At 44.7% G+C, this 22,500-nt stretch overlaps 1 protein-coding gene across 3 annotated transcripts in view; it reads left to right on the plus strand.

Moving 5' to 3' along the window:
• SLC22A3 (solute carrier family 22 member 3) overlaps positions 1 to 22,500 on the plus strand; it is a 205,728-nt gene that overhangs the window by 153,931 nt on the left and 29,297 nt on the right. For 2 of the 3 annotated variants that reach the window (XM_069974365.1, XM_069974367.1), the window contains exons 6-7: positions 35 to 132; positions 1,908 to 2,122. In XM_069974365.1, the coding sequence (XP_069830466.1) occupies positions 35 to 132; positions 1,908 to 2,122 (313 nt within the window). The remainder of the gene's footprint in view (positions 1 to 34; positions 133 to 1,907; positions 2,123 to 22,500) is intronic. The other variant, XM_069974366.1, reaches the window with a different exon arrangement.

Here is a 22,500-nt window from a genome sequence, read left to right on the forward strand (position 1 = left end):
GTATTATATGAGATGCCATCTGTCTGTATTTCAGATAACTGTTCCAGATGAGGATGTGGCTAATCCTGCGTGTATGGATTTAGTCCGGACACCACAAATGAGGAGGTGCACTATAATTCTCATGTTTGCCTGGTAAGATGAGGTTTTTAAACTTTCTTGTAAAATGTTGCCCTGCCATTTGCAGGGTTGATCTTATAGCTGGACATGGAGTGTGTCTGTAATGGTTTGGGACATGTCACATAGATTCTGGAGCAGCCGTGTACTTACCCCACCCATTACCCCAGCAGCGGCACTTAGCTAGGCAAAGCGTCCTACACTCACTAAGTGCCCTGTGAGGCTACCTACAGTCTGGGGGAAGGTCTTAGTGCCGCACTAAGCAGGACGGTCATTTCTCTAATATCCATTTTGAATTTAGCATCAGAATATGTTTCCCAGCGCCCGTCCTCCCCGCCATGTAGAACTATCTGTTAGGAGATGGAGCTTCCTGTCCCTATCTCCAGTAGGACACTCAGCGGCCTGTAGGTCTATGGGGCTGTATAGAGGAGCTACACCGCAGGGAGGATGGAGGCTCGGAAACATACTCGGGCACAAATCACAGTCAAAAGGTCGATATAGATTAAGGAGTTATACATGGGATGGGAGACGCGGCACCTGCACCAATCAGCTGTGATTAGTCCCCCGCTACACACAGTGACCGCCACCACCCCCGCCACACAGTGACCAGCAAATGCCCTGCCACCATCCCCCACCCTTGTCACACAGTGACCGCCACCACCCCCGCCACACTGACCGGCAAACCCCTGCCTCCCCGCTACTCAGTGACCAGCAACCCACCTGCCACACAGTGACCGTCACCCCTCCCCCCGCCACACACTGACACGGACCCCCCGCCACACAGTGACCGGTAAACCCCCCCACACACACTGACACGGACCCCCCGCCACACAGTGACTGGTAACCCCCCTGCCACACAGTGATCGGCACCCCTCCCCCCCCCCCCCGACACACACTGACCAGGACCCCCCGCCACACAGTGACCGACAACACCCCACCCCCGGGCGCCACACAGTGACCGACAACCCCCCACCCCCGGGCGCCACACAGTGACCAGGACCCCCCGCCACACAGTGACCGACAACACCCCACCCCCGGGCGCCACACAGTGACCGACAACCCCCCACCCCCGGGCGCCACACAGTGACCAGGACCCCCCGCCACACAGTGACCGACAACCCCCACCCCCGGGCGCCACACAGTGACCGACAACACCCCACCCCCGGGCGCCACACAGTGACCGACAACCCCCCACCCCCGGGCGCCACACAGTGACCAGGACCCCCCGCCACACAGTGACCGACAACCCCCACCCCCGGGCGCCACACAGTGACCAGGACCCCCCGCCACACAGTGACCGACAACCCCCACCCCCGGGCGCCACACAGTGACCAGGACCCCCCGCCACACAGTGACCGACAACCCCCACCCCCGGGCGCCACACAGTGACCGACAACCCCCCACCCCCGGGCGCCACACAGTGACCAACAACCCCCCACCCCCGGGCGCCACACAGTGACCGACAACCCCCCACCCCCGGGCGCCACACAGTGACCGACAACCCCCCACCCCCGGGCGCCACACACTGACCAGGACCCCCCGCCACACAGTGACCGACAACCCCCCACCCCCCCACCCCCGGGCGCCACACACTGACCAGGACCCCCCACCACACAGTGAGCAGGGCTGGAAGCAGTTGTCTCCAGTCATTCTGTGAACGTTCTCCCCATTTTTACCTATATTAGTTGGGACTGATCTAATATCGATCTCAGAAAACCATCATCTCATTGCACACTGTTTGCTGAATAATGCTCAGCCGTTTAGCTGCTAATAAAAGTTTTGGTTTCTTGCAGGTTCACAAGCGCAGTCATCTACCAGGGACTAGTAATGCGGCTGGGGATCGTGTCGGGGAGTCTCTATACTGACTTCTTTATCTCGGCAGTTGTGGAATTACCTGCAGCTATTCTTATCCTTCTCTCCATTGATCGTGTCGGGAGAAGACTTCCATTTGCTTTGAGTAATGCTGGAGCAGGAATTGCATGCTTGATAACTGCGGCCATATCCACAGGTGCTCCATAATAGGGTGCTGGGGGGTAGTGGTCAAACCAAGTTTAATGGGGCTCAAACAAGCATCTTATCTGATTGCTGTTAGATGCAAGATTAGCGTTTTATACCTAAAATACCTCAGTATCTGTATCCTACGCTATAGTTACACATCGTCCGCATGGCATCACCACATGGAGGATGTTATCCCTCAACAGTGTTTTCCTGTTACTGTCAGGATCAAGAGGAATACCTGTCATCCTGGAGGTCATGGGTCCGGGACGTGTGCAGTTGGTGCGACGGTCTGGATCTGCCCTCCCATGGTGTCTGCCTGCGTCGCATTTCCTTTGGTGTCTCCTAGTCCCAGCTTCCTTGCTGCACCCGACATGGGTTAATGCAGGAAGTAGAAGAATGCCACAGACTGCACGCACCACTGTGTGCTCCTACGCCGCATTGGACGGTGCATGCGTCGCGCCTGTGATGTCACACACATGCCGATGCTAACTCCTCCCCTGCAACCTGGAAGTGGCTGGATGCCGGGAAAGTGGCTTCGCCATTGGTGCCAAAATTCCAACCTGGATCCAGCTGCAGCCTAAGAAGGAGTAAGATCCTCTCCTCGCTCTCTCTCTCCCTGTCAGTATTGATCCATCTGATGCATCTGGGAAGGCTGCGGAGTCCTTGACCGCTGGCTCTGTGAGTACTGACCCATGAGAGTTCACGTACTACTTTGTGTGATAATAATATTGTTGGTTCTCTGTTCACTGGCTATTCCTGTCCCTTCTCTTCTCCCCTAGAGAGACAGAGAATCATCCATGATAACTAAAAGCAGGAGATGTGTGGGATGCAATCTTAAACTGTCCGATACATATACCAAACAGTTGTGTAAAGGATGCATAGCAAAACTGGATCCACAACCTAAAGTATCTATCTCAGATGAATTGCATACTTTAATCCGCCATGAAATTCAATCCTCTATGGCCTCTTTATCTCCTGCTGTTCAGGTTCCTGCCACCTCCAAAATCGAATCACGCCCCAGGAAACGCAGAGCTTATATAACCTCTGGCTCTGATTCTGATCATGAGGATGTGGCTTCAGGAGAAGGAGAGTTATCTCCTCACACATCTCGTAAAAAAATTTCTTCTGGAGATACGGACATTCTAATTAAAGCCATCAGGGAGGTGATGGGCATGGATGATACCGAGCAACCCCTTATGGGCCAAGAGTCTATGTTTGGTGGTCTTAAACCAAAAAAGAGAAAACCATAAGGATTTAATTGTGGTGGAATGGAAGGAACCTGGACTATTTATTCCAAAAGAGATGAAAAATAGAATGCCCTTTGATAATAAGGACCCTGAGGCCTGGCTAACTATACCAAAAGTAGATGTCCAGGTCACTAAAGTTGTGAAGACCTCTCGGCCCTTTGAGGACACGTCCCAGCTTAAGGACGCAATGGACAGAAAAATGGAAGGGCTTCTCCGTAAGTCTAGGGAGGCCTCTGCGGCCATTCTCAATCCAAACATAGCAGCTACTAATGTGAAACCCAGTCCTCAAATTTCAGAGAACTGGCAGCAGTTTGGGAAGCCCTAAGAGCAGCAGAATCGCTTCTCATCAACAACAATGTGAAGATCTACTTGGACAACACCACAGTGGTGGTGTTAGGAAATGGCCTGCACGCTTGGCCCACACCACTACCAGAGTGTGTGAATGGCCCCTTGCCAATAGCGCCCTGGCGACCGGCCCAGCCAGTTGCTAGGGGCGCGGCGGCGCTTCCTTCTAATGTAGCTGCAGCTGGGGCTTTAACAACCCACACTGATCGGCATTAGGTGTTAGCCATTTGTAATCAGCTGACTGACAGCTGGTACTGCCAGTCAGCTGTATGATGTGATCTGGGCTGGGACTTCTGGTCCATTAATATCCTCCACCCTGACCCTGCCTCACCCAGCCTCAGACCCTGACTTCCATCTTGACCTAGCTTCTTGTTCCTTCATTTATTCCTTGGCATTTTGACTTCTGACTTTGCTTCTGGATACGTTTTTGTATTGCATTACTAGAGTGTTTGACCCGGACTTCTGACTTCTGATCTATTGGGGTATTTGTTGGGGTAGTCTTGTCTTGTTCTGTGTTCACTTATTCAAGTAAGGTACTGTTGTCCAGTTGTCCGCTGCCTTCTAGGGCAGTTGAGGCAAATAGGCAGGGACAGAGGGGTGGGTATTAGCGTCAGGGCTGCACCTCTCTTTTGTTCATCCAGTCCCCTACTCCAACAGGTAGCTTATCTGCGACACCAAGGAGGCACGACATGCAAGCCTCTTCAGATGCTCTCCACCAAAATCTTCTCTTGGGGAGAGAAAAGAATGATGTCTATCTCAGCAGTTCACCTGAAAGGGATCAACAACAAAATTGCAGACTACTGAAGTTGCAAAGAATACACCTACAATTTTCTAGACAACCCTAGAATATACACTATTTCCCTCATTGCATTTGCACTTTACCTTAACCTAGGCAGTGGTGGAAACAGACCCTACATATTTACTCATTTATACCATGATATCCTTACATGCATTATATTGCCCCATTTGCCCTGGCTCTGTCGGTACCTAGTCCCCCCGATTTTTTTATGGGTGTTTTTAAACTTATGGATTTTTGTGTTAATAAAATTTGATATCGTATTATATTTTTGTATGTTTCTTTGTATTTGGTTCTGAGGGTGGGAGTATAGGTGTTTTCAGTTTACTGAAGTTGCAAAGCAATCCTTCCTGGATGCTCTTCAACAAACCTAGGACTTCCAGTTAGCCTATGCCTTCCCTCCCATCCCGCTCATCCTCAGGGCCTTGCAAAAGATTTGCTCTGGGAACGCCAAAGTCATCTTTCTAGCCCCTCATTGGACAAAGAGAAGTTGGTTCTGCCTTCTATCATCACTAGCAGTGGAGGAGCCATTTCCTCTCCCTCTCAGCCAGATCTCCTATTGCAGGGACTTCTTTGTCAATCGCATCTGGAAATCCTTCATCTAACTGCTTGGCTCTTGAAGAGTCCGTCCTTGCAGCCGGGGTGTCTCATCCAAAGTAATTTATACTCTACTTAAATTCTGTTCATGGTGTGGTACTTCTCCTCCTGAAATCCTACATCCAGATATTCCAAGAATCCTACACTTCCTTCAGGAAGGACTAGAAATGGGTTTATCTTTAAGCACTCTTAGCCCCTTGGCGACCCATGACGTATCTGATAGTTCATGGTGCTCTGAACGGCGCCGCTCCCAGCTGAAATGTATAGCCGGGGAGCTCCTCTATTAGGCGGCGCTCCTCTATTAGGCGGTCCCGTTGCAGCGCCAGCTAATTAAGCCTCTTAGATGCTGTGCTCTCCCTGTCCCTGGTGTCTAGTGGGACGGATCTCCGCGGGCAATGACGCTGATCCCGGCTTGGCAATAGATTGCTATGGCCTGCAGCAGGCCATAGCAATCTATCACCGATCTGATGGATCATTGCTGTGTATATACAAGTCCCCCAGGGGGATCAGTGCTGTGTATATAGGAGCCCCCCAGGGGGACTTCTAGTTAAGTAAAATAAAAGTAAAAATGTTTTTTTATTAATAAAAAATCCTCTCCCCTAATAAAAGTCCAAATCACCCCCTTTTCCCATTTTATAAATATAAATAAATAAATAAACATTGAAAAAGTGAAAAAATGGAAATCAGCTCACCTTGGTGTTGTATTATTGGGACTTCAATGCATTTGAGAGGGTGCACGGTTCCGGGCGGTGGCTAGCCGTCAGTAGACAAATGAAATGGGAAAAAGTATGGGTCCGGCACTCCAAAAATAAATTAAAAATTATAAATTTTATTAATGTTAAAAAACAGCAGAGCAACCTGTGCTGTGTGGCCCAGTGGATTGACGCGTTTCGCGCATGCGCGCTTAGTCATAATGACTAAGCGCGCATGCGCGAAACGCGTCAATCCACTGGGCCACACAGCACAGGTTGCTCTGCTGTTTTTTAACATGGATCAATAAAATTTATAATTTTTAATTTATTTTTGGAGTGCCGGACCCATACTTTTTCCCATTTCAAATAAATAAACATGTTTGCTATCGCCGCGCGCGTAATCGCCCAAACTATTAATTAATCACATTCCTGATCTCGCACGGTAAACGGCGTCAGCGCAAAAAAATTCCAAAGTGCAAAATTGCGCATTTTTGGTCGCATCAAATCCAGAAAAAAATGTAATAAAAAGCGATCAAAAAGTCATATATGCGCAATCAAGGTACCGATAGAAAGATCACATCATGGCGCAAAAACTGACACCTGACACAGCCCCATAGACCAAAGGATAAAAGCGCTATAAGCCGGGAATAGAGCGATTGTAAGGGATGTATATTTGGTAACTATGGTGTGAATTTCTTTCATCAGATACAATATAAGTTATACATGTTATATATCGCTGTAATCGTAACGACTTGAGGAACATATATATAACAAGACAGTTTTACCATAGGGCGAACGGCGTAAATGCAAAACTCCCCGAAATCAAAACAAATTCCAATTGCAATTGGTTTTGCAAAAAATAAGGGCTCATATGGGTTTCTAGGTGAAAAAATGCAAGTGCTATGGACTTTTAAACATAAAGTGGAAAAAGCAAAAGTGCAAAAATGAAAATTGGCTTTGACCTTAAGGGGTTAAGGTACAAGTCTCTGCCTTAGGGTACAAACACACACGGCATATACGCTGCGTATTTACTGCTGCGATACACAGCAGATAGCAGGAGATACGCAGCAGATTAGATCTAAAGAACTGAACACAGTATCGTATCTGCTGCGTATCTGCTGCGTGTGTTTGTACCCTTAGGGTGCATTTATGACACAAAGATTGCTGACCATCAATGGGTCAGGAGGTTTTTTACGGCTGTTTCCAGGATGAAACCCAAAATAAACAACTTGAACACTGTTCTTCTGGGACTTTCTGATAACGTCTTTGAACCCATTGAAGAACTTTTGCTAAGACTTCTAACCTTATATTTCTTATAGCCATCACTCCAGCTAGAAGAGTGGGAAAAATACAAGCTTTGTCTTCTGTTCAGCCATACTGTACTATCATGGAAGAAAGAATTGTTTTCAAATAAAATCCTAATTTTCTTCGGAAGGTTGTGACAAACTTTCATAGATCACAGCACATTATATTGCCTTCCTTTTGAGCATATCCAAAAACTGAGAAGGAAGAAGCCTTCCATAGGTTTGATGTAGGACCCACCATTTTTCGATACTTAGAAGATACTAGCCAGGGGAGAAAAGATGAGAAACTTTTTCTTCAGTTTCAAGGCCCTAAAAAGGGTGAAAAAACGCTTCAAAAACATCTGTAGCAAGATGGATCAAGTCAGCTATATGCGAATCCTACTCTGCTATGGGAAAAGACATCTGGGTTAAAATCTCATTCCACTAGAGCTACCGCAATCTCCTGGGCAGCCAAATCAGTCGTCTCCTTGGAAAGATCTGCAAAGCAGCTACTTGGTCCTCGCCACTCACCTTTTTTAGGCACTATCGGCTGGACATTGGCACTTTCCAAGACTTTGCTTTCGGGAGAAAGATCCTGCAAATGATGGTCCCTCCCTGAGCATCTAATTTGGTATGTCTCCATGTGGTGCTGTAATGTGGACGATGTGTAAAGCAAGAATTATGACTTACCGATAATTTACTTTTCATGAGTCCATCATGAGAGCACCCTTAGATTTCCCTCCCTATTATGGTGTTTGATCCTGTATAGTTTCATTATAATACCCCTGCTAAGGATAGGGGAGGTGCCCTTTTAACTCTCTCTGTATTTCCTGTTCCTGTTAGGTCAAGGGTAACATGCTCCATGTGATGCTGTCACGATGGACTCATGAAAGTGATTTATTGGTAAGTCAAAATTCTTGCTAGCAGGATTGCCGGATACAAGTGTCTTATACGTGGAGACATTAAAGGACAACTCCGGCCAAAATGATTTTTTAATATGTTATTACTTATGGAAACTTAGACAAATTCCTAATGTACATTAATTATGGTACATATGCACATATACTGCTATTTCCCTTAATTTTGTAGATCATGGAGACTTCAATTTCTCAGAAATTGGGTGACGTCACGAACCAGAGTGTAATGGAGTACCATTGAAGTACCATTGACTTCTATATGTAGTGCGCCCCTGCTGGACACTCCATTGGCATTACAATGGATGTGTATGTAAATGTAATATACATAAGTAATATACATAAGTGTCCTTGCTCCCCTAAGTATTCCATAAATGTATTCAATCAGTACATTTGGTGGGCACCGAGCAGGGAGGGAGAGAGGTGCCTATGTATTTACCTCCCTCCTTGCTAGGTGCTGCTCTTGCCACATATACACAGTACTACTCCTCCCATCCTCTGCTCATAGTATGAGCAGAGGATGGGGGGGTAGTACCTGTGCTATCCCTATTACACCCCCGCCGCACAGCTGCTCATCACAAGGGCTTCAGCATGCCCCCTCCGCCGCTACCCCTCCTCCCAGCTAACAATTTCTAACTATCCCGCCGCTCTCCTCCGCTCCCCCTCCTCCCAGCTAACAATTTCTAACTATCCCGCCGCCGCCATCGCTCTCTGCTCCCACATACCGCCTACCGGTTCGCACTGCATGCCGGCTGAGGACAGGAAGCACCCCCACCCCGCAGGGAGCACGGCGCTCCCAGTGCTTCCTGTCCCCGGATGGCATGCAGTGCGGATCAGGAGGCAGTATGTGGGAGCGGTGAGCGGCGGGATAGTTAGAAATTATGAGCTGGGAGGAGGGGGAGCGGGGGAGGGGGCATGCTGAAGCCCTTGTGATGAGCAGCTGTGCGGCGGCGTAATAGGGATAGCAGAGGTACTACTCCCCCATCCTCTGCTCATACTATGACTGTGTATATGTGGCAGCAGCATCACCGAGCATGGAGGGAGGGGGGAGGTAGGTGCATAGGCACCTCTCCCTCCCTGCTGGGTGCCCACCAAATGTACTGATTGAATACATTTATGGAATACTTTGGGGAGCAAGGACACTTGCTCCCCAAAGTATTCCATAAATGTATTCAATCAAAAACATACTGTATATTACATTTACATACACATCCATTTTAATTCCAATGGAGTGTCCAGCAGTACTCATTGACTTCTATATATAGTGCGCCCCCTGCTGGACACTCCATTGTAATTACACCCTGATTCGTGACGTCACCGAATTTCTGAGAAATTGAAGTCTCCATGATCTACTAAATTAAAGGAAATAGCCCTATATGTGCATTTCCATTAATTAATGTACATTAGAAATCTGTCTAACTTTCCATAAGTAATAACATATTAAAAAATTTTCGGGTGAACTTCTCCTTTAATGTAGTAAGTGACACAGATCTCCATTAAAGAGTAAGGTGAACCTTAATGGGTTTAAATTAACGGAGTAATAGTGCATTATACCTGCAGGACAACATTGGTGATCCTGTGTAAAACTGCGCATCATGTATGGTTCTGGGTCTTTGCATTGCTTTGGTTATGTCAGCCGGCTTTAAAGGTGGGGGATAGAGATAGATACATAGATAGATGATAGCTCAGCCCCTCAATGTTGACTCTGTGCATATTTTTCTCCTCGATTTCTCCTATTGAGTCCCCTGCCTGCCTTGGGGCCAGCTACGGTTTGGCTATTCAAAGCCTTGCCCATGTAATGTCGCTCTGCTTTGTCCAATGTGCCCTCACCTGTTCTCTGTCCTATGTGTTTGCCGCATGCTCTTCAACATGCAACCATGTTATGAAAGAGGAGAGCCGGCACACGATGATGATCAGGGGGTAAAGCTTTATTGTCACGCTACATTTACACAATGTTCAAAAAACAGAACAGGCATCCATTTTTTTCTGTTTAAAAAGACTTATGTTTTTGCTGCGATTTATTTGACTTCAGTGCAATGCATTGAAGTCAATGGAATGACAGACGTCCAATGCACACAGTGCATAAAATGACGGACGTTGTCTGGGCGGTTGTCACAATAATGATCATGACAACTCCTGATGAAGGTAATGGGGACATAACGGCAGACGGCATGAAGGTTATGGGGACATCGAGCAGACGACATGAAGGTATAGGGACATAACGGCAGACGACATGAAGGTAATGGGGACATCGAGCAGACGGCATGAAGGTTATGGGGACATCGAGCAGACGGCATGAAGGTAATGGGGACATCGAGCAGACGGCATGAAGGTTATGGGGACATCGAGCAGACGGCATGAAGGTATAGGGACATAACGGCAGACGGAATGAAGGTAATGGGGACATCGAGCAGACGGCATGAAGGTAATGGGGACATCGAGCAGACGGCATGAAGGTATAGGGACATAACTGCAGACGACATGAAGGTAATGGGGACATAACGGCAGACGGCATGAAGGTAATGGGGACATAATGGCAGACGGCATGAAGGTAATGGGGACATAACGGCAGACGGCATGAAGGTAATGGGGACATCGAGCAGACGGCATGAAGGTATAGGGACATAACGGCAGACGGCATGAAGGTAATGGGGACATTGAGCAGACGGCATGAAGGTATAGGGACATAACGGCAGATGACATGAAGGTAATGGGGACATTGAGCAGACGGCATGAAGGTATAGGGACATAACGGCAGATGACATGAAGGTAATGGGGACATCGAGCAAACCGCAATGTTTGACTATTCATTTGAATATCAAACCACATTAAAGTCTATGAGGAAAAAATGATTGTGACTTGGAAACCTAAAGTTGACCACTTGGAGGTCACCAAGTCATCAATGACATCTCAGAAACTGATGCACAAACCTCTGGATGCAGCAGGGACAGCAGGGGAAGCATGTCTGGCTGCATCTAACACGCCAACGTCGCAGTATTACACCAATATGACAGCTTCTCAACAATACACTCCAAACACAATATAACCTCTATGTAAACTGGAAAAAAACACCAGGAAACCACCTTTCCTCTACATTAGCATGGACAAAATCACTCCTGAGCATCAACCTTGATGTCTGGGGGTTATGCTAGACTCAGATCTAAATTTTATTCCCTATATTCAAGCTCTTGCAGCTCCTGTCATCTACATCTCAAAAACATCTCTAGAATCCGCCCATCTCTCACCATTGACACCGCTCAGACTGTAACTCCCTACTAATCGCTCTTCCCCTCTCCAGTCTATCGTGGACGCAGCAGCCAGACTTATGTACAATGACTGGAACATTGGCAAATAAAGCACTTGCTGCCTCTTGTGTAACCCCCAGTCATCCTAGTCTGTACGCTTTCGCGAGCAAGTCACTGTTTGTATTGTTTTTAATTTATTTATTGTATAATGTGATATTACCTGTATAACATATATATATAATTTTTTCCTTCACCCCTTTAAATCACGTTGCCTATGACAACTATAGATGGGGGGGTGAATCGAAACGCACTCACTGCTAACTGTCATTGTGTGTGTGAGAGAGAGATGTGGTCAGACACGTTCTACACATAAAGGGGTGCGGTTCTCATGAAAACCATGTAAAAATTTTAATTGGGGCCCTTGAGTGAGAAGAGCCCTCCAAAAATCCTGGGAGTTACAGGAGAACTGGTAACAATGCAGTCTTCCTAAGAGACCCTGGAATTTGAATGTTCGCACTTAAAATCCTTTTAGAGTATCTAAGAGAGGGCAAGTGCGGTATAAAAAAAATCTAAAAGTTAAATCTTAATTGAATTTGATTTAATTTAAAATTAAAGATTAAAAAAACAGCTGATAGAGTGGTCTCTACTGACCTGTCGGCTTCTGCCTTTGAAACATCTACAAAATCCAAGGAAGTCAGAAGACACCCCAAGTTTGTATCCAGAAATAAAATGGTATGAGATGGACAACACAAGTATCCTCCTAAATTAGCAAGACTTTGATTTAAAGGTGAAATGCCAAATTTGTGACCCACACCTTGATGCAATTGTGCATAAGAGCCTAATTATTGGAGATAGTAATAACAATACAATTCTTAAGAGGCCCTGGAATTCAAATGATCACACTTTTTGATCTTTTAACAACTATCTAAGAGAGGGCAAGTGTGGCAGCCCTGCAAACCAGGATACTTCCTCTACCTTCAAGACCCAGTTGTCAAGTACAGCATCCAGGGAAGGCAGAAGGCACCAAAATTATCAATACCAAAAAACATTGACAAGTTGAGCCCTCCAAAATGGAGTTTTAAATTGGCGTTTTGGTGAACCCAACAAACATTACTTTTTAATTGATTGAGTTGAGCCCAACAAACATTTTAAAGATCCTTGAGCTGAACCCAACAAAGATTAATTTTTAGGCCCTTGTGGTGAGCCCTACAAAGATTATTTTTTAATACGTCCAGTCATGACAGCACCACCTGGAGATTGATCCCATTAGTCCTAATAGGAACAGGAAGCACAGAGAAGTTAAAATAGGCCCCTCCCCGGGCAAGCCTCAGTGTTTTCCTGTTCCTATCAGGACTAGCACGGAGTTGTTACTCTCCTGGTCCAGGGGGCTGGCAGACTGGATCAGTGTATACTTGCCAGGCAGGCCGGGCTGGTCCTCCGGGGTCCCCCGTCTACTCTCCTGCACCGGATCGTGGACGTCCTTGCTGCCTTCCGGTCCCGAAAATACCCCGCTGCCGCGCTCCAGGAGTTTAAGCAGCAGGGGTGCAGCATGGACGCTGCAGCCAGTCTTCGGGCGCACATGGTGTTTCCCCTGGTCTCTTCCGGTCCCGGCGACGTCACGCGCACGTGGCCGCATGGAATGCTGGGACTGGAAGCTCCTCCCCCAAGATGGCGGCGCCCATCGGAAGCGTAGAGAGGATGAGGAGGGCGGGGATGTGCTCGTTGGCACCACATTCAACCAGCTGATCTGGGGTCTGTTATTTAGGTAAGCTTGGCTCACTTGTTTATCGCTTGTCAGCATGGAAGGACTCTGCGGAGCATGAGTCCTCTGGTAGCCCAGTGAGTACCTGTCCCCTGGGGGGGGTTCATTTACTTTTTAATATATATAAGCTTACTGGGTCCTTCTCTATCCCCTTTAGGGAGACAAGGACCCCCATGGAAAGCACAAGCTTATAACAAGGAGATGTCCCATGTGTAACATCAAACTGTCTGACGGCTATGATAAACCCCTCTGCAGATCCTGCACTGCCAGAGTGGTTCAACAGGAGTCCCCCTCCTTAATACAGCAACTAAAAGAGGCCATCAACGAGGAAGTTAGATCCTCTGTCTCAGCAGCCCTGACTAATCAACCCACACCTATACCTATATCTGAGCCCCCTGCCAAAAGAGCTAGGCGCATCATTATATCGGACTCTGATTCTGAGGATGTCGAGTCTGCGGTGGTTAGTGTGGAAGGATCTTCGCAGCAGACTCGGGATCCTCCGGTTGAAGAGGCAAAAAAGTTTTATTTTTCACTCGAAGATACAGACATTTTACTTAATGCTGTGAGGAAGGCTATGGACATTATGGACATAGAAGAACAAATTACCAAACAAGATGCTATGTTTGCAGGCCTTAGACCTAAAAGGAAACGTACCTTTCCCGTCCATGAAAGTATCAAAAATATGATCTTGGACGAATGGAAAGATCCAGAAAAAAGATTATTTATCCCCAAAGAATTCAGGTCTAGGTTCCCCTTCGAAGAAGAAGACACTAAGCTATGGCTTGAATCTCCAAAAATAGACATCCAGGTCGCTAAGGTTGTTAAAAAGACATCCCTCCCCTTTGAGGATGCTTCCCAATTAAAGGATTCTATTGACCGTAAGATGGACAGTCTATTGCGCAGATCCTGGGATGCCTCAGCTGCCGCAATAAATCCTAATATTGCTGCCAATACAGTGGCCAGGTCCCTTTTTCTTTGGTTGGAAGAATTAGAAAAACGTATTGAAGATAAGACCCCCAGAGAAGATTTGCTCTTCTCTGTTCCCATGCTTAAGTTAGCTACGGCCTACCTGGTGGATATTTCAGCTGAGTCAGTCCGGTTTGCAGCCAAGGCTGCAGCTTTAACCAACTCCTCTAGGAGAGCTCTATGGTTAAAAAGTTGGCAAGGGGATAACCTTTCAAAGACTAAACTTTGTGCTATTCCTTGCGAAGGTACCCAGGTTTTCGGCTCGGTCCTGGATACTATCCTTCAACAGGCAGCGGACAAGAAAAAGGATTTTCCTAAGGACAGCGTTCCTAAGAAGAAAGGAAATTTTCGTCCCTACTCGCAAAACCAGAGCAGATCTTACAGGGGTAAAGGTAAAACCGGTAGGTGGAGCTACCCCAAAGGAGGAAAAGGGAGAGAGTTCTTACTCAATCCCAGATCCTCCGATAAGAAACAGTGATGCCATCCCTGTGGGGGGGGGAGACTTTCCCATTACTACCACCAATGGGAAAACATTACAAAAAATCCATACATTTTAAACACCATCGAGAGAGGTTACAGAATAGATTTTTCCGACTCCCCTCCACAAAAATATTGTATTACCTCTCTAGCCTCGGAAAAGTTGAACAGTCAGCTCTGGAATGGTATCCTGGATCTGATAGATCTTCAGGCGGTCATACCAGTTCCTCAAATAGAGGAAAAACAAGGACACTATTCCAGATTGTTTCTGATTCAGAAACCGAACGGATCCTTCAGGACCATAATCCATTTAAAACCTTTGAACCAGGCTATCGCATACAAAAGGTTCAAAATGGAGACTTTAAAAAACGGCGATTCCTCTAATTCCCAAGGGAGCATGGTTAGCCACCTTGGACCTAAAGGACGCGTATTTTGATGTGCCAATATACGAACCCCACCAAAAGTACCTGAGATTTGCCATAGTCCACAACCTACAAACACTTCACTACCAGTTCTGCCTTTCGGGATAGCAACAGCACCTCGAATATTTACAAAAATAATGGTAGAGGTGGTGGCACATCTCAGACTAAAAGGGGTCATAATCATTCCATACCTGGACGATCTACTGTTGATATCCCACACAAGGGACCAACTAGTAAAAGACATCAATTTAACTATCTCTTGTCTCCAAACCCTAGGCTGGATCATCAATGTGGAAAAATCTGATCTCGTCCCATCCCATTCAAAAAAATTCCTAGGGATGATTCTGGACACAGAACGGCAGATGACCTTCCTCCCTCCAGCAAAAGTCGTCTCCCTCCAGCAAAAGTCGTCTCACTCCAGGAAAAATTCAAGCCGTTTGCAAGGAAAAGGTCAGTCACAATCCGAGAAGCGATGTCTCTTCTAGGCTCCATGGTGTCTTGCATGCAGGCCGTTCCCTGGTGTCAAAGCCATTCCAGAACTCTTCAATCACAAATACTAAGAGTATGGGACCGGTCTCCACTGTCCCTAGACAAGAAGATGTCAGTGTCACCACAGGTAAAGAGGTCGCTAAAGTGGTGGTGTCAAGAAACAAATCTAAACAAAGGTTGTCTATGGTTCCCTCAACAGATAGTAGCTCTGACAACGGACGCAAGCAGGTGGGGCTGGGGAGCCCACATTCAAGACCTCCCGTTTCAAGGAAAATGGGGAGAACTGACTTGACAGAACTCGTCCAACTTCCGCGAGTTAAAGGCGGTGTACAAAGCGTTAAAAGCAGCAAAAGATCATCTGCGTCAACAACATGTAAAAGTTTACTCCGACAACGCCACGACAGTAGTCTTCATAAATCACCAAGGGGGGACCAGATACAGACCTCTTCAGTTTCTAGCGGGAAAGATCTTCGTCTGGGCAGAACTCCATCTAGCATCCTTGTCCGCAGTTCACCTCAAAGGCTCTCAAAACACCGTAGCCGACTTCCTAAGCCGCCAAGAGATACATCCCGGGGAGTGGAGCCTAAACCCAGAAGTATTCCAGACCCTGATCTCAAAGTGGGGGGTTCCAGAAGTGGACCTGTTCGCCACCCGGAAAAACACAAAAGTGAAAAAGTTCTTCTCGTTAAATCCCAAAGATATGCCAGAAGCAGTGGATGCCTTAAACCAACGGTGGACATTCAACCTAGCGTATGCATTCCCTCCACTTCCTCTGGTAGCAAGGGTGCTACAAAAAATACTGTCAGGTCAGTCTCGAGTGATATTCGTGGCCCCCCTGTGGCCAAAAAGAAGCTGGTTCTCTCTTCTTCAGCATCTTCGTCTAGAGGGTCCATTCCGCCTTCCTCTAAGAGACGATCTCCTTCTCCAGGGCCCTCTAAGACTACCGGGTCTACAACAACTACATCTGTCAGCATGGCTGTTGAGAAGTCCTACCTTGCCAACAAAGGACTCTCATCCAAGGTAATTGACACGATGCTGAAGAGTAAGAAAGAAGTAACTTGCTCCATATACCTTAAATACTGGAGAAAGTTTTCTTCCTGGTGTGGAGATAACCCACCTGACCTAATGAATCTTAATTTTCCACAAATTTTGGATTTTTTGCAGGACGGCCTAGTCAAAGGACTTGCACTCAGTACCCTTAAAGTTCAGGTGGCAGCGCTAGGCTGTTTTTTTGACACTCCCATCGCAGATCACAGGTGGGTTAGGAGGTTTTTTAAAGCAGTAAGCAGAATGAAACCTAAAATATCAAACCTAGCACCACCTTGGGATTTAAACCTGGTACTGCAAAGTCTCACACAAAAACCTTACGAACCTCTGGAAGAAGCGTCCATAAAACATATCTCACTGAAGACGACTTTCTTAATTGCGATTACATCAGCAAGGCGGGTTTGTGAGATACAGGTTCTTTCTTCCCAGGAACCTTACCTTACAGTCTTAGATGACAGAATCATCCTTAAACTCGATCCTTCTTTTCTTCCGAAAGTTGTCACTAACTTTCATCGATCACAGGACATAATCTTACCTTCTTTTTGTGATTCGCCAAAAAATGCGAAGGAAAGGACCTTCCATACCCTGGACGTACGCAGATCTGTAATTGCCTATTTACAAGCCACCAAAGAATGGAGAGTAGACTCGAACCTTCTTTTACAATTTCAAGGGCCTAACAAAGGGAAAAAGGCATCCAAGGCTTCCATTGCTAGATGGATGAAATCTACAATTGCTGAAGCCTATAAATTAGCAGGCAAAGAAGTACCGGAAAATTTGAGAGCTCATTCTACTAGAGCAATATCGGTCTCCGGGGCTGAGAAGTCATCAGCATCGTTGGAGCAGATATGTCGAGCGGCAACGTGGGCGACACCACATACCTTCTTTCGTCACTACAAGCTCAATGTAGCATCGTCTCAAGACTTAGCGTTTGGACGTAAAGTGCTACATGCTGTGGTCCCTCCCTAAATAAGGTAATCTGGTATATCTCCAGGTGGTGCTGTCATGACTGGACGTATTGAAAAGTGGGAATTATATCTTACCGATAATTCATTTTTCAGGAGTCCATCATGACAGCACCCGATTATTGCCCGCCCTTTTTTGTTGTATTGTTGGCTATGTGGATAGTAATTTATAAAACACTGAGGCTTGCCCGGGGAGGGGCCTATTTTAACTTCTCTGTGCTTCCTGTTCCTATTAGGACTAATGGGATCAATCTCCAGGTGGTGCTGTCTTGATGGACTCCTGAAAAATGAATTATCGGTAAGATATAATTCCCACTTTATAGGCCCTTGAGGTGAGCCCCTGGAAAAAATTCTATTGATGGCCCTTGAGATAAGCCCTCTAAAAATGTGTGTGTCTGTTGTGGTCACACCTTTAAACATTTTTCAAAATGGCCCATTTATACGGTGGTTGAGGAGGAGGAAAGGAGCTTCAGCAGACATGGCACTTCATGTTTTGCTACTTTACATCAGTGGAGAAGCAAACTCTGGCTCAGTCCAGTGGCTGTTAATTTTAATAAGCGTCAGCCTGTTTGCACTTCAGTTGACAGGCGGCTGCGCTTATTGGTGATAATGCTGCCCGGGTGTGCTGAATACCCTCTCTGAGAGAACACTGGCGCACACCAGGCCAGCACCTCCAAGATGTAGAGGGACAGTTCCACCCACTTGTCCAGTTTAGACACCCAATAAGTGTAGGGCCCAGAGGGATCAGGAAGGACAGGGTTACGGTTGGCCACGTACTGCCGCAACATTCGCTGATACTTTTTCCTCCTGCTCACAACAGGCTCCGCAGTGATGGAAGTTTCCTGAGGGGGTGCCATGAACATGTCCCACACTTTGAAGAGTATTCCCCTGGTGGCTGCGGACCTAATGGATGTTTTCAGACTCTGGGAGGAACTCTCCTCTCTGCCACCAGCGATGGTAGGTGGGAAGATTTCCATTATGCTCTGCAGCAGTTCCTTCTGGCATTCCAGCAATCGTCTGCTCCTCTCTACCAGCATAAGAGACCTTATCTTTATACTAGGGGTCGTGGATTGATTTCTATTATGTGGACAATGCGTTTGTTCTGGGAAAAGCAGCCCGACATGAAGTCAGCCATGTGTTTCAGACTGTGAATCAGCATCACTTCACTGCCCCCACCGGATCACTTTCCATTTTGTCTTCTTCCTCCGCCTCCTTTTCACCACATCTGCACTGAACCAATGAGATGCATTCAACTTCACTGCTACCCTTGCAAGTGTAGCTGACAGCCTCCTCCACATCCTCCTCTTCCTCCTGCAGTTGGCGCTGAGAAGCTGACAGGAGTGTAGTCTGTCTGTATAGCTCTATGAAGTCTCCTCCTATCCTGGCCTCCTCTGTGCACAAGCCGTTCTCCCTTATGGCAATGATGGATTCTTTCATAATGCATAGAAGTGGGATGGTTACGCTGACTATGGCGTCATCGCAGCTGACTCTTCACATATGCGTAAGACATTGCATATGTCTGCCATCCATGGCCACTCATAGTTGGCAAACTGAGGGAGCTGAGTTGGATGCACATGTGGGTTTTGAAGCTGTTACTCCATCAAAGCTCTCGGGTGCTCACACACCCTGGACACCACATAATATGTGGAATTCCAGCAAGTGCCAATTTTGGCAGAAAAAGTAGGTGTTTTCAACTGATACGTGACAATATAGAATTTTTTTCCCAATATGTCGCAATATATACACTTGGTTATGTGGCCAAAGAATAAAGTCTCTTGTGGCAGAGCAGAGAGCCAATCGCTGCTTGCTCTTTCAGTCCACTGCATTTAACTATAAGGGCCCATTAGGAGCCTCATGGTTATATACATAGATGCAGAAGCAGACTACCTTCTGATTAACCCCTTATGTACTAAAGTGTGTGACATAAACCTCACTTACATGCTGCAGCACAAAAAAGGGTTAAAAGCAGAAGAGAAGGAGATGGCTAGTGCACTGATAACCCCTGACCCCTTAGAAAAGTCAGGGGTTATCAGACCAATGAAGCAGAGATCGCCTTGTCTTCTGCTTATTAAGCCATTTTTATGTTGCAGTATGTAAATGAACTTTGGGTCACTTACACACAGCAGTACATGAGGGGTTAAGCAGAAGGACACAGGTTGGATCTTATCTTCCCTGTGTATCCCTGGGCCCCATAGCAGCTGCCTACCCTGCCTTTATGGTAGCTATGCCTATGTTTTCAACTTAGGTACAGCAATATGTGATACGTGAGAATATAGTTTTTGTTTTTTTTTCAATCTGTCAGAGCAACAAACACAGCAGAACTCTAATCTGCAAGCTCTGTGTCACTATATGATCTGCTGCAGTGCTAGGCCGTCTCTGCACTATTATGGAAGCAGCTATATCCTGTGTTGTGCTGTGTTGTAGGGCTTTTCCAGTCCCTCCTGCCTACAGCTTGTTTATACAGCATGGAGCTTGTAACGTGCATATTCACTTTGCTGTCCTGTAAATAGTTGTAGCCCTAAAAAGAGCTTTTGGGGGTCCCTCCTGGCTAAAATCCGCTGCAACCTAACTCTCCCTGCTCCACATACTCTCCCTGCTCCACATACTCTCCCTGCTCCACATACTCTCCCTGTCTAGGTCCAAGATGGCATCTGAAGACAAACAAGAAATGCCAAGTTCTTATACTCTGGAGGTCACATGAGTAAGCAGCCAATGACTGTAGACGCTCTTCTCGCGATGCTCCTGGGGCCTCTCACCCCCCCCCCCCCCCCTGCATTATTATGGCGCCAGGGAAGGTGGGAGGGGAAACTAATTTTTACTGCGTATTTGGTCGGATGCTCGATCGAAAATGAGTATTTTGAATAGCGTAGTATTCCATCCAATACCTACTTGATGGAGTGCTACTCGCTCATCTCTAATAACTGACTGGATGTCTTGTGCTCAGTGAATTTATATTATTAACCCTTCCTGGTACATTACTTGTTTCTCTATGGTGGCCGTTTTCTGGCCCCTTTTTTAATTTTTTAACTTTGTTTTGATGTTAGTTCATTAATAAAGATTTGTAGATTTGCTTAGGGTTTTTTGAGTGTGCAGTTTCCCTGTATAGCCCACAGTAGTCGCTTTTTCTTCTTTTTGTTCTTGATTGTTGTGGACTTGCTGTTTGCACCTCTAGTGTACTATGCTGTGTATATGTATATGTATATATACTATTATTATATGCTGTGTATATGTATATATACTATTATTATATGCTGTGTATATGTATATATACTATTATTATATGCTGTGTATATGTATATATACTATTATTATATGCTGTGTATATGTATATATACTATTATTATATGCTGTGTATATGTATATATACTATTATTATATGCTGTGTATATGTATATACACTATTATTATATGCTGTGTATATGTATATATACTATTATTATATGCTGTGTATATGTATATATACTATTATTATATGCTGTGTATATGTATATATACTATTATTATATGCTGTGTATATGTATATATACTATTATTATATGCTGTGTATATGTATATACACTATTATTATATGCTGTGTATATGTATATACACTATTATTATATGCTGTGTATATGTATATACACTATTATTATATGCTGTGTATATGTATATACACTATTATTATATGCTGTGTATATGTATATACACTATTATTATATGCTGTGTATATGTATATACACTATTATTATATGCTGTGTATATGTATATACACTATTATTATATGCTGTGTATATGTATATACACTATTATTATATGCTGTGTATATGTATATACACTATTATTATATGCTGTGTATATGTATATACACTATTATTATATGCTGTGTATATGTATATACACTATTATTATATGCTGTGTATATGTATATATACTATTATTATATGCTGTGTATATGTATATATATATACTATTATTATATGCTGTGTATATGTATATATACTATTATTATATGCTGTGTATATGTATATACACTATTATATGCTGTGTATATGTATATATACTATTATATGCTGTGTATATGTATATATACTATTATATGCTGTGTATATGTATATATATATATACTATTATTATATGCTGTGTATATGTATATATACTATTATTATATGCTGTGTATATGTATATATATATACTATTATTATATGCTGTGTATATGTATATATATATACTATTATTATATGCTGTGTATATGTATATATACTATTATTATATGCTGTGTATATGTATATATACTATTATTATATGCTGTGTATATGTATATATACTATTATTATATGCTGTGTATATGTATATATACTATTATTATATGCTGTGTATATGTATATATACTATTATTATATGCTGTGTATATGTATATATATATAATATTATTATATGCTGTGTATATGTATATATACTATTATTATATGCTGTGTATATGTATATATACTATTATTATATGCTGTGTATATGTATATATACTATTATTATATGCTGTGTATATGTATATATACTATTATTATATGCTGTGTATATGTATATATATATATACTATTATTATATGCTGTGTATATGTATATATACTATTATTATATGCTGTGTATATGTATATATACTATTATTATATGCTGTGCCCGCCACTGTCTTGCGTTTGGACAATTCTTTTCAGACGGACATTATATTTTAGTTGTTTACATACAGGTTTTCTTTTTTCACCGTCCTTTCACTGTTTTTACTATTAAATTCAATGGACTTTTTAAATTAAAGACAAAGGACAACCAGTCTTCCTGACCTAGAATAATGGACCAATGGCCGTCATTGCACTGACCGTCGGCCAAACAGTGAGATAATGTCCATCGTTTTTTATTTTTGAGAAACGGAGAGGAAAAAAACGTAATGACAACATAACCATAGAGAACATTGCAGAGAGAGGCCCATATTACAATGGTTGCCATTAATATAAGTGGCCAACCCCTTAAATCTCCTCAGCCCTCGTGATTTCCATGTCTCATTGATTTCAATAGGGAATGTTAAAAATAGACTGCACTAAAAAACAATTAGTCTTGGAGAATCACATTGAATTCAATGGGAGCTTGAAAAAAAAACATGCCCTGAAATTATTGGTG

The sequence above is a fragment of the Dendropsophus ebraccatus genome, chromosome 6, assembly GCF_027789765.1.
Source record: "Dendropsophus ebraccatus isolate aDenEbr1 chromosome 6, aDenEbr1.pat, whole genome shotgun sequence".
NCBI lineage: Eukaryota > Metazoa > Chordata > Amphibia > Anura > Hylidae > Dendropsophus > Dendropsophus ebraccatus.